Consider the following 12,472-nt stretch of genomic DNA (forward strand, 5'->3'; position numbering starts at 1 on the left):
TGAGGGAACTTGTTACTACCAGACCTGTCTTGCAAGAGCTCCTGAAGGAAGCAGTAAATATGAAAAGGAAAAACCATTACCAGGCACCAGAAAAACACACTAAAGTACAAAGAACAGTGACACTGTGAAGCAACCACATAAACAAGTTAGCAAAATAACCAGCTAGCATCATGATGATGAGATCAAATCCACATATAATACTACTAACCTTAAATCTCAATGTGTTCTCCAATGAAAGACACAGAATGGCAAGCTAAAGAACCAAGACCCATCAGTATGCTGTATTCAAGAGACCCATCTCACACACAAAGAAACACATAGGCTAAAAATAAAGGGATGGAGGAAAATTTACCAAGCAAACAGAAAGCAGAAAAAAACAGAGCTTGCAATCCTAGTTTCTAAGAAAACACTTTAAATTAACAAAGATCAAAAAAGACAAAGAAGAGCACTACCTGTTGGTAAAGGGTTCAATTCAACCAGAAGAGCTAACTATCCTAAATATATATGCACCCTATACAAGAGCACCCAGGTTCATAAAGCAAGTTATTGGAGACCTTCAAAGAGACTTAGACTCCCACACAATAATAGTGGGAGACTTTAACACCACAATGACAATATTAGACACATCATGGAGACAGAAAATTAACAAAGATATTCAGGACCTGAACTCAGCTGTGGATCAAGTAGACCTGATAGATATCTACAGAACTCTCCAACAAAAAACAAGCGAATATACATTCTTCTCATAGCCACATGACACTTACCCTAAAACTAATCATAAATTAGGAAGAAAAACACTCCTCAGCAAATGAAAAATAACTGAAATCATAACAAAGAGTCTCTCAGACCACAGCACAATCAAATTAGAACTCAAGATTAAGAAATTTACTTAAAACCACACAACTTATGGAAATTGAACAATCTGCTCCTGAATGACTTTGGGGTAAATAATAAAATTATGGCAGAGATCAAGAAGTGTTTTAAAACTAATTAGAACAAAGAGACAACATAACAGAATCTCCAGGACTCAGCTAAAGCAGTGTTAAGAGGAAAATTTATAGCACTAAATGCCCACATCAAAAAGAGAGAAAGATCTCAAGTTAACAACCTAATATTACAACTAAAAGGACTAGAGAACCAAGAGGAAACAAACTCCCAAGCTAGCAGAAGACAAGAAATAACCAAGATCAGAGCTGAACTGAAATAGAGACACAAAAAAACCTTCAAAAAAATCAATGAATCCAGGAGGTTTTTTTTATTTACTTTTTATTTCAATAGGTTTTTAAGGAACAGGTGGTGTTTGGTTATATAAATAAGTTCTTTAGTGGTGATTTTTGAGATTTTGGTGCATCCCTCACCCGAGCAGTGTACACTGTACTCAATGTGTAGTCTTTTATTTCTCACTCCCTTCCCACCATTTCCCCTGAGTCCCCAAAGTCCACTGTATCATTCTTATGCCTTTACATTCTCATAGCTTAGTTCCCACATATGAGAACATATGATGTTTGGTTTTCCATTCTTGAGCTACTTCACTTAGAAGAATGGTCTCCAATTCCATCCAGGTTGCTGCAATTAGAAGAATGGTCTCCAATTCCATCCAGTTTGCTCCTTTTTATGGCTGAGTAGTATTCCATGGGGTGTGTGTGTACATATCACATTTTCTTTATCCCCTCATTGATTGATGGGCATTTGGGCTGGTTCCATATTTTCACAATTATGAATTTTGCTGCTATAAACGTGTGTACAAGTATCTTTTTTGTATAATGACTTCTTTTCCTCTGGGTAGATACTGAGGAATGGGGTTGTTGGATCAAATGGTAGATCTACTTTTAGTTCTTTAAGCAATCTCCACACCGTTTTCCATAGTGGTTGTACTAGTTTACATTAGCATCAACACTATAAAAGTGTTCCCTTTCCACCACATCCATGCCGACATCTATTATTTTTTAATTTTTTTAATATTGCCATTCTTACAGGAATGAGGTGATATCGCGTTGTGGTTTTGATTTGCATTTCCCTGATCATTAGTGATGTTGAGCATTTTTCCATATGCTTGTTGGCCATTTGTATATTTTCTTTTGAGAATTGTCTATTCGTGTCCTTAGCCCACTTTTTTATGGGATTGGTTTTTTTCTTACTGATCTGAGTTCTTTGTAGATTCTGAATATTAGTCCTTTGTTGGATGTGTAGGTTGTGAAGATTTTCTCCCACTCTGTGTGTTGTCTGTTAACTCTGCTAATTATTTCTTTTGCTGTGCAAAAGCTTTTTAGTTTAGTTAAGTCCCATCTATTTATCTTTTGTTTTTGTTGCATTTGTTTTGAGCTTCTTGGTCATGAAGTCTTTGCCTAAGCCAATGTCTAGAAGGGTTTTTCCAATGTTATCTTCTAGAATTTTTAAGGCTTCAGGTCTTAAGTTCTTGATCCATCTTGAGTTGATTTTTGTATAAGGTGAGAGATAAGGATCCAGTTTCATTCTCCTAAATGTGGCTAGCCAATTATCCCAGCACTATTTGTTGAATAGGGTGTCCTTTCCTCACTTTGTTGAAGATCAGCTGGCTGTAAGTATTTGGCTTTAATTCTGGGTTCTCTATTCTGTTCCATTGGTCTATGTGCCCATTTTTATACCAGTATCATGCTGTTTTAGTGACTATGGTGTTACAGAATAGTTTGAAGTTAGGTAATGTGATGTCACCAGATTTATTCTTTTTGGTTAGTCTTCCTTCGGCTATGTAGGCTCTTTTTTGGTTCCATATGAATTCTGGGATTATTTTTCATCATTTTGTAAAGAATGATGGTGGTATTTTGATGGGAATTGGATTAAATTTGTAGATTGCTTTTGGCAGTATGGTCATTTTCACAATATTGATTCTACCCATGCATGAGCATGGGATGTGCTGCCATTTGTTTGTGTCATCTGTGATTTCTTTCAGTAGTGTTTTGTAGTTTTCCACGCAGAGATCTTTCACCTCCTTGGTTAGGAATATTCCTAAGTATTTTATTATTATTATTATTATTTGTAGCTATTGTAAAAAGGGTTGAGTTATTGATTTGATTCTTGGCTTGGTCGCTGAAGGTGTATAGCACAGCTACGGATTTGTGCACACTTGTGTGTAACTCTGTATCCTGAAACTTTGCTGAATGCATTTACCAGTTCTAGAAGCTTTTTGGATGAGTCTTTAGGGTTTTCTAGGTATACAATCACATCATTGGGAAACAGCAATAGGCAGACTTCTTCTTTACCACTTTGGATGCCCTTGATTTCTTTCTCTTGTCTGATTGCTCTGGCTAGAACTTCCAGTACCATGTTGAATAGAAGTGGAGAAAGTGGGCAATCTTGTCTTCTTCCAGTTTTCAGGAGGAATGCTTTCAACTTTTCCCTGTTCAGTATAATGCTGGCTGTGGGTTTGTCATAGATGGCTTTTGTTACCTTAATGTATGTCCCTTCTATGCTGATTTTGCTGAGGGTCTTAATAAAATAAGGATGCTGGATTTTCTCAAGTGGTTTTTCTGCATCTATTGAGATGATCATGTGACTTTTGTTTTTTAATTCTGTTTATGTAGTGTATCGCATTTATTGACTTGTAGATGTTAAACCATCCCTGCATCCCTGGTATGAAACCCACTTGATCATGATGGATTATCTTTTTGATATGTTGTTAGATTCAGCTAGCTAGTATTTTTTTGAGGATTACTGCATCTCTGTTCATCAGGGATGTTGGTCTGTAGCTTTCTTTTCTCATTATGTCCTTCCTTGCTTTTGGTATTAGAGTGTCTATTAGTCTGTTTCAGTATTAGGGTGTGTATTAGTCCATTTTCACACTGCTGATAAAGACATACCTGAGACTGGGCAATTTACAAAAGAAAGAGGTTTATTTGACTTACAGTTCCACATATTTGGGGAGGCCTCAAAGTCATGGTGGAGTCAAGGAAGAGCAAGTCACATCCTACGTGGATGGCAGCAGGCAAAAAGAAAGAGCTTGTGTAGAGAAAGTCCTGTTTTTAAAACCATCAGATCTTGTGACACTCACTCACTGTCATGAGAACAGCATGGAAAAGACCCGCCCTCATGATTCAATCATCTCCTACTGGGTCCTTCTCACAACATGTGGGAATTATGGGAGCTACAAGATGAGATTTGGGTGGGGACACAGAGCCAAACCATATCATGGTGATTTTGGTTTCATCAAATGATTTAGGGAAGATTTCTCTTTCTCTATCCTGTGAAATAGTGTTAATAGGATGGGTACCAATTCTTTGAATGTCTGATAGAATTCAGGTGTGAATCCATCTGGTCCTGGACTTTTTTGTTGTTGGCAATTTTTAAATTACCATTTTCAATCTTGCTGCTTCTGATTGGTCTGTTCAGAGTTTCTATATCTTCCTAATTTAATCCAGGAGGGTTGTATATTTCCAGGAATTTATCGATCTCCTGTAGGTTTTCTAGTTTATGGATGTGAAGATGTTCATAGTAGTCTTGAATAATCTTTTGTATTTCTGTGGTATCAGTGGTAATATCTCCCATTTCATTTCTAATAGAGCTTATTTGGATCTTCTCTCTTCTTTTCTTGATTAGTCTTGCTAATGCTTATCAATTTTATTTATCTTTTCAAAGAACCAGCTTTTTGTTTCATTTATCTGTTGTATTTTTTTGTTTCAATTCCATTTAGTTTTGTTCTGATTTTGTTATTTCTTTTCTTCTGCTGGGTTTGGATTTGGACTGTTCTAGTTTCTCCAATTCTGTGAGGTGTGACCTTAGATTGTTTATTTGTGCTCTTTCAGACTTTTTGATACAGGCATTTAATGCTATGAATTTTCTTCTTAGCTCCACTTTTGCTGTATCCCAGAGTTTTTGATAGGTTGTGTCACTATTATCGTTCAGTTCAAAGAATTTTTAAATTTCCCTCTTGATATCATTGTTGACCCAACAATCATTCAGGAGTAGGTTATTTAATTACCATGTATTTGCATGCTTTTGAGTGTTCCTTTTGGAATTAATTTCCAATTTTATTCCACTGTAGTCTGAGAGAGTACTTGATATAATTCTGATTTTCTTAAATTTACTGAGACTTGTTTTGTGCCCTATAATATGGTCTATTTTTGAGAATGTCCCGTGTTCTGATGTATACAATGTATATTCTATGCTTGTTGGGTAGAATGTTCTGTAAGTATCTGTTAAGTCCATTTGTTCTAGGGTATAGTTTAAGTCCATTGTTTCTTTGTTGACTTTCTGTCTTGGTGATCTGCCTAGTGCTGCCAGCGGAGTATTAACATCCCCCACTATTATTGTGTTGCCAACTACCTCATTTCTTATGTCTAGTAGTAATTGTTTTATAAATTTGGGATCTCCAGTATTAGGTGCATATATATTTAGGACTGTGATATTTTCCTGTTGAACTAGTCCTCTTATCATTATATAATGTCCCTCTTTGTCTTTTTAAAACTGCTGTTGTCTTAAAGTCCATTTTGTCTGATATAAGAACAGCTACTCCTGCTTGCTTTTGATGTGTCCATTTAGACGAAGTGTCTTTTTCCAACCCTTTGCCTTAAGTTTATGTGAGTCTGTATGTGTTAGGTGAGTCTCCTGAAGACAGCAGCAACTTGGTTGGTGAATTCTTACCCATTCTGCCATTCTATATCTTTTAAGTGGAGCATTTAGGCCATTTACATTCAACATTAGCATTGAGTTGTGAGGTACTATTCTATTCTTAACGCTATTTGTTGCCTGAGTACCTGAAAACCTGGAAGCATTCCCTTGAAAACTGACACAAGACAAAGATGCCCTCTCTCACCACTCCTATTCAACACAGTATTAGAAATTCTCACCAAGGCAATCAGGCAAGAGAAAGAAAGAAAAGCTATTCAAATAGGAAGACAGGATGTCAAACTATCTTTGTTTGCAGATGATATGATCCTATATCTAGAAAACTCCATCATCTCAGCTCAAAAACTTCTTAGCTGATAAGCAACTTCAACAAAGTCTCAGGATACAAAATCAATGTGCAAAAGTCACTAGCATTCCTATACACCAACAACAGGCAAGCCGAGAGAAAAATCATGAATTAACTCCCATTCACAATTGCCACAAGAAGAGTATAATACCTAGGAATACAGCTAACAAGAAAAGTGAAGGACCTTTTCAAGGATAACTATAAACCATTATTCAAAGAAATCAAAGATGACACAAACAAATGGAAAAACATATGCTCACAGACAGGAAGGATCAATATCGTGAAAATGACCACACTGCCCAAGGCAATCTGTAAATTAAATGCTAGGCCCATTAAACTACTATTGACATTCTTTAAGACCTAGAAAAAGCTATTTTAAAATTCATATGGAACCAAAAAAGAGCCCAAATAGCCAAGACAATCCTAAGCAAGAAGAGCAAAGCTAGAGGCATCATGCTACCCAGCTTCAAAATATACTACAAGACTACAGTAACCAAAACAGCGTGGTGCTGGCACAAGAACTGACACATAGACCAATGGAACAGAATAGAGAACCCAGAAATAAGACCACACACCTACAACCATGTGATCTTTGACAAACCTGACAAAAGGAAGCAATGGGGAAAAGATTCCCTATTTAATAAATGGTGCTGGGAGAACTGGCTAGCCACATGCAGCAAATTGAAACTGGACCCCTTCCTTAACCCATATACAAAAGTTAACTCAAGATGGATTAAAGACTTAAATCTACAACCCAAAACTATAAAAATCCTGGAAGAAAACCTAGGCAATGCCATTCAGGACACAGGCAAGGGCAAAGATTTCATGACGAAGATGCCAAAAGCAATTGCAACAAAAGCCAAAATTGACAAATGGGATCTAAATAAACTAAAGAGCTTCTGCACAGCATTGAGAACCTATCAACAGAGTAAACCGACAACCTACAGAATGGGAGAAAATTTTTGCACTCTATCCATCTGACAAAGGTCTAATATCCAGCATCTACAAGGAACTTAAACAAATTTACAAGAAAAAAAAACTCAACCCCATTAGAAAGTGGTCAAAGGACACAAACAGACACTTTTCAAAAGAAGGCATACATGCAGCCAACAAACAAAAAAACCTCAACATCACTGATCATCTGAGAAATGCAAATCAAAACCACAATGAGACACCATCTCACAACAGTCAGAATGGCTATAATTCAAAAAAATGAAAAGATGCTGGCAAGATTATGGAGAAACAGGAATGCTTTTACACTGTTGATAGGAGTGTAAATTAGTTCAACCAGTGTGGAAGACAGTGTGGTGATTCCTCAAAGATCTAGAACCTGAAATACCATTTAACCCAGCAATCCCATTACTTGGTATATACCCAAAGGAATATAACTAATTCTAGTATAAAGATACATGCACACGTATGTTCATTGCAGCACTATTCACAACAGCAAAGACAAAGAATCAACCTAAAAGCCCATCAATGATAAACTGGATAAAGAAAATGTGGTACATATACACCATGGAATACTATGCAGCCATGAAAAGGAATGAGACATGTCCTTTGCAGGGACATGGGTGGAGCTGCAGAGCATTATCCTCAGCAAACCAACGCAGAAATATAAAATGAAATACTGCATGCTCTCACTTACAAGTGGGAGCTGAATAATGAGAACACATGGACACATGGCGGGGAACAACACACACAGGGGCATGTGGGATGGTGGCGGGTGAGAGAAGGGAGAGCATCGTGAAGAACAGCTAATGGATGCTGGGCTATTATTAATACCTAGGTGATGGGATGATCTGTGCAGCAAACCACCATGGCACATATTTACCTATGTAACAAACCTGGACATCCTGCACATCCTGCACATGTACCCCTGAACTTAAAAGATGAAAATAAAAAATACTAATAATTGCAGGTCACCTGATAGAATGCAGTGAGAAGATCATGGGATAACTTCTGTGATACTCTTGCCAAAAAAAAAAATTATCATCTAAATCTTATCATAAAAAAAATTCGGAGAAATCCAATGGAGGGACATTCTGTATTATTGGACTTTACTCTTCAAAAGATTTAAGGTCATAAAGGTCAAAGAAAAATTGAGGAACTGTTCCAGACTGAAAGAGTCATGACAACTAAATGAAATTCATGGACCTGAATGGGATCCTTCTGCTACAAAGAACATTATAGACAATTAAGAAAACTTGAAAAGAAACTGAGAATTAAATGTTAAACAAGTGTATTGATGTTAACTTTCTGATTATGAAGTAGTTATATAAAATGTCCTGACTTGTGGGAATACCCACATACCAGATGTGATGGCATAATGTCAGCAATTTACTCTCAAATGGCCCACAGGGGGAAAGTTGTTTTTCCTAAAATGTGGAAATTTTCTCCAATTTTAAGACTGTTTCCCAAAAGTTAATCTAATAAAGAAATGAAACAATAAATAAAAAAGCAAAAAGCCTTAGGCAAACCTTATTTTTCCACAAGGAAAGATCTAAATAAATTAGTGCTTAAAATTAAAATTATCTAAGTTCGATTGCACTATAACAATTGTAATACATCCAAACATTGACAATGACCACAGTACCAGTATACCAAAATGATGTCTATCTAAACTTAAATCTATCACTATGTATAAAGATAAAATTATAAAATACAAACAAGCCATCAATTGGCTCCACTAAATTATTAATGGCAACTTGATTATTTGGCTGTTTAAACAGCTAACATTTGGGCAGTTCGAGTATGTAAAACTCAGTAATACTGGTTTTCATTTGCAAAATCTATTTAAAAGTTAGCTGAAGAGGCCAAGAAACATTATTTAAAATACTATATAAATTTTCATCAGACATGTATAATATAGAATATTTCCCTTTAGTAAAAATGTTCACATCATATATTTAATGGGAAACAAAATATCATGTGAATAGCCCAAATAAAATTGCCTTATCTTTCAGAGTATGTATTTTCTTCTTAAAATCTGTGCATATTCTTTTGTTACTTCCAAAACTGGATCTTGATTCAGATTTTCCTTGTGTGTAAATCCTAGAGGAGAAGCTATATTGGATCCAGGTTCATATTTAGTAGCAGCTGAAAAAAAAAGCAAGAATTATATTATTATTATTATTATTATTGTTATTATTTTAAGATAGGGTCTCACTGTTTCACCTATGCTGGAGTGCCGTGGTGTGATCACAGGTCACTGCAGTCTCGTCCTCCCAGGCTTAAGCAATTCTCCCGCCTCAGCCCCAAGTACTTGGAACTGCAGGCATGAGCCACTGTGCCTGGCAAGCTTTTGTATTTTTTATAGGGGCAGGGTTTCGTCATGTTGGCACAGGCTGCTCTCAAACTCCTGGGCTCCAGTGATCTGCCTGCCTCAGGCTCCCAAAGTGCTGGGACTACAAACGTGAGCCAACATGCCTGGCCAAAGAATTATATTCTATATATTTCATAGTTAACTAAGTGCGAATCAGTAAAAAAGAGTTGAGAGCTTTTTCAGTGTTAACAAGAATGAAAAGTATGTATGACTACAATGCTAACTTATTATTAGATAAGAATCTGCACATAGTTGCACACTAAATGATCACTGTGGTTGTGTATCACAGCTTCTGGTTTTCTCATTCTTCATTCATTTATTCAACAACCACATGCTAAGGTACTAGACTATGCCCTGGAGTTACAAGATGAAGATGATACAGTCCACCCCTCAGCAATCATATGCTATAACCTGAAAAAGCAGACAAATAGGCAATTTCCATACCAAGTCATAGATACCCTGACAGGTATAAAACAGGGCACTATTGGAATGCAAGAGGGACACCTATCCCAGTTTTGTCTCGATATTGTAGGCTTTTCGGTGGAGGCATGGTTAGTGGATAGCTGAAGGATGAGAAAAAAAGGTTGGCAGATAGAGCAAAGAAGCAAGTGCAAAGAGCTGGAGGAGAAGGACGAGCACTGTGGAATTCTGTGCAGTCCAGTTTGGCTGGATCCTAGAGCAAAGGGGCAGAGTAAAGTAAGTGGTGAGAGATAAGCCTGAGTAACTTGACAAGAACCAAATGAATGTGGGTGTTTATATTACATGTTAGGGAATTTGGAACTTTTTCTGAGGGCAAAAGTAAACCAATGACACTGTAAATGACTGGAGATTTAAAGTGTTACCTCTCAAGCGACTGCTTATAAACTGTAACTGCTTGAATAGGTTACTAGATGAGACTGGGATGTTTTGGCCTTAAAAATCACTACCATAACCCTGAGAAGTTGATGATGCCTCTGTTTTCTGAGAACCGTTTCTGTGTGCTGGCTGACAATTCCATAGGGATGGCAGAAGTGAAGAGTAGAGCCAGACTTCTTGAGCTATTTTTTTCAAGCTATGGAACGTGATGAATTCATGAGGCATAAGTATGCTCTTCATTATACATGTTCAAGTTTTCGCATCTTTCATTAGATGTATATGAAAGAATATTTAATGTAGTATCTACTAGCCCAAGAACGGAAAGGGATGTCGTTTGCAGTTTATTTCAGATATATATTACTTAATCTAAATTTAATTCATAAATTTTGGTAACATACCTGCTACTTCTGCAGTTAGATCATTTTGCAACTTCTGCTGCATCTGAAATAAGTCAAATATTATTTATAACGTTTAAGAAGAGACATTATCATGGTAAGGAACATTAATTACAAAATGTGGCCTTTAAATAATACTTTTACAGACTAGACCTAACTTGAAGATTGCTTAAATTAAAAATATCATATAAATTCCTACCTATTTTAAGTTTAGATAATGGAGAACATATATGTGTTATGCTGTTTAGATTAATCTCACAAAAGTACAATTAATATTGGTCTGTTGGCTCTATGTCATTTCAAAAGTGTGATGTTTTCCCTTATTAGTACAGAGGTTACACAATTCAAGTCATATTCTGCAATGAATGCATTACTTTCCCATTCTTATCAAAACTCTGCCCTTTATCAAGGTCTAACCAGTTTTTCACTTTAATGAATAGTTCCTTACAATGAACTCTCCATTCTCCACTTTTAGAAAATAATAATTTCAAAGTATGTTCTTTGCTATTAATTCAGCACAGAATCTTTAATACATACTTGAAGGAAGCAGTATTGTTGTGATGCCATGTGAAAGTTCCACTGGCAAAAGATTAAAAATATTATGCTATTATGATTAACATTTCTTCATTCATATGGACACAAAGATTTCAGAAAATTTACATAAAAACAAGGATAAATACAGGTTAGAGCCAGTTTTCAATCTTAGTTTCTTTGATTCATGAGTGTCTAGAATTAAAAACTAGGAAAACAATTTAGAGTTATTTAACTGCAACTTTGATTTCTTTTCAGAAATTAGTACCCATTTTTTAAGCATCTGACAAGTTATAGGTATCTACTTAATTATGAAAGGTGTGGGAATATTTCAAACTTATTGCCAGTGTCCCTATCTAGAGTGCTCTTATTTAATTTTTTTTTAGAATAAGTATTCTCTCACTAAATGCCTAGAACAGGGTCTGAGATGGTTTGTGGTGATAAAGATAATGATATCCAATGCCTTTACAAATTTTAGGTGTCAAGTCAATTTTTTTGTTTTACTAACAGGTTTACCAATATTTTGAGACTCCTTTCCATAACATTTCTGTGACAAAAACATTATAGATAGGCTTTATAGAGTAGGTAACATGACAACAGCATTACCATCCAGGCCTTATAAAAGTAATAATTCAAGAAATGATCCTTTTCAAGCTATGTCCCACAGAAATCTAAGGTTCCACAGAGGATGCTGAAGGATTAAGGGATAAGAAAGTCACAGCTTCAGAGCACTGATCCTTCCTTTAGTCAGGCAGCACTATTTCTGTTTTCTATAATGTGGTTTTACGCAATTTAAAAAAGTTCCATTCTTAAAAAAAAGATTTACTTAAACGTATGAATGTCACTGATTTAGTCAAAGTCCTTAATTTTACATAAGAAACAAAACAGGCTCAGAGAGACTGCAGCTTACCTGAGGTCACAAAACCAATTAGTTACAAGGTAGGAGTGGGCTTCAGAACTTTCACTGAGCCTGGAGTTATTCTATGCCAGCACTTTCCTTCATATTCAGAAAAGAAATACAGATTTTTTAAAATAACTCAGGCTGGGCGCGGTGGCTCACACCTGTAATCCCAGCACTTTGGGAGGCCGAGGTGGGAGGATCACAAGATCAGAAGATCAAGACCATCCTGGCTAACACAACGAAACCCCGTCTCTACTAAAAATACACAAAATTAGCCGGGCATGGTGGTGGGCGCCTGTAGTCCCAGCTACTCAGGAGGCTGAGGCAGGAGAATGGCGTGAACCCAGGAGGCGGAACTTGCAGTGAGCCGAGATCGTGCCACTGCACTCCAGCCTGGGTGACAGAGTCAGACTCCGCATCAAAAATATAATAATAATAATAAAAATAAAAAAATAACTCAGACAGTCCGGGTGTGGTGGCTCACGCCTGTAATCTCAGCACTTTGGGAGGCCGAATTG

At 36.4% G+C, this 12,472-nt stretch overlaps 1 protein-coding gene across 1 annotated transcript in view; it reads right to left on the reverse strand.

The window, feature by feature from the left end:
- Positions 1-2,727: 2,727 nt before the first annotated feature.
- Positions 2,728-12,472, reverse strand: part of LOC109026769 (coiled-coil domain-containing protein 144A-like) — an 88,847-nt gene continuing 79,102 nt past the window's right edge. The window contains 2 exon segments of the mRNA XM_055385930.2: positions 2,728-9,046; positions 10,526-10,568. Coding sequence (XP_055241905.2) covers positions 8,910-9,046; positions 10,526-10,568 — 180 coding nt within the window. The 3' untranslated portion in view covers positions 2,728-8,909.

Source organism: Gorilla gorilla, chromosome 4 (assembly GCF_029281585.2).
Source record: "Gorilla gorilla gorilla isolate KB3781 chromosome 4, NHGRI_mGorGor1-v2.1_pri, whole genome shotgun sequence".
Classification (NCBI taxonomy): Eukaryota; Metazoa; Chordata; class Mammalia; order Primates; family Hominidae; genus Gorilla; species Gorilla gorilla.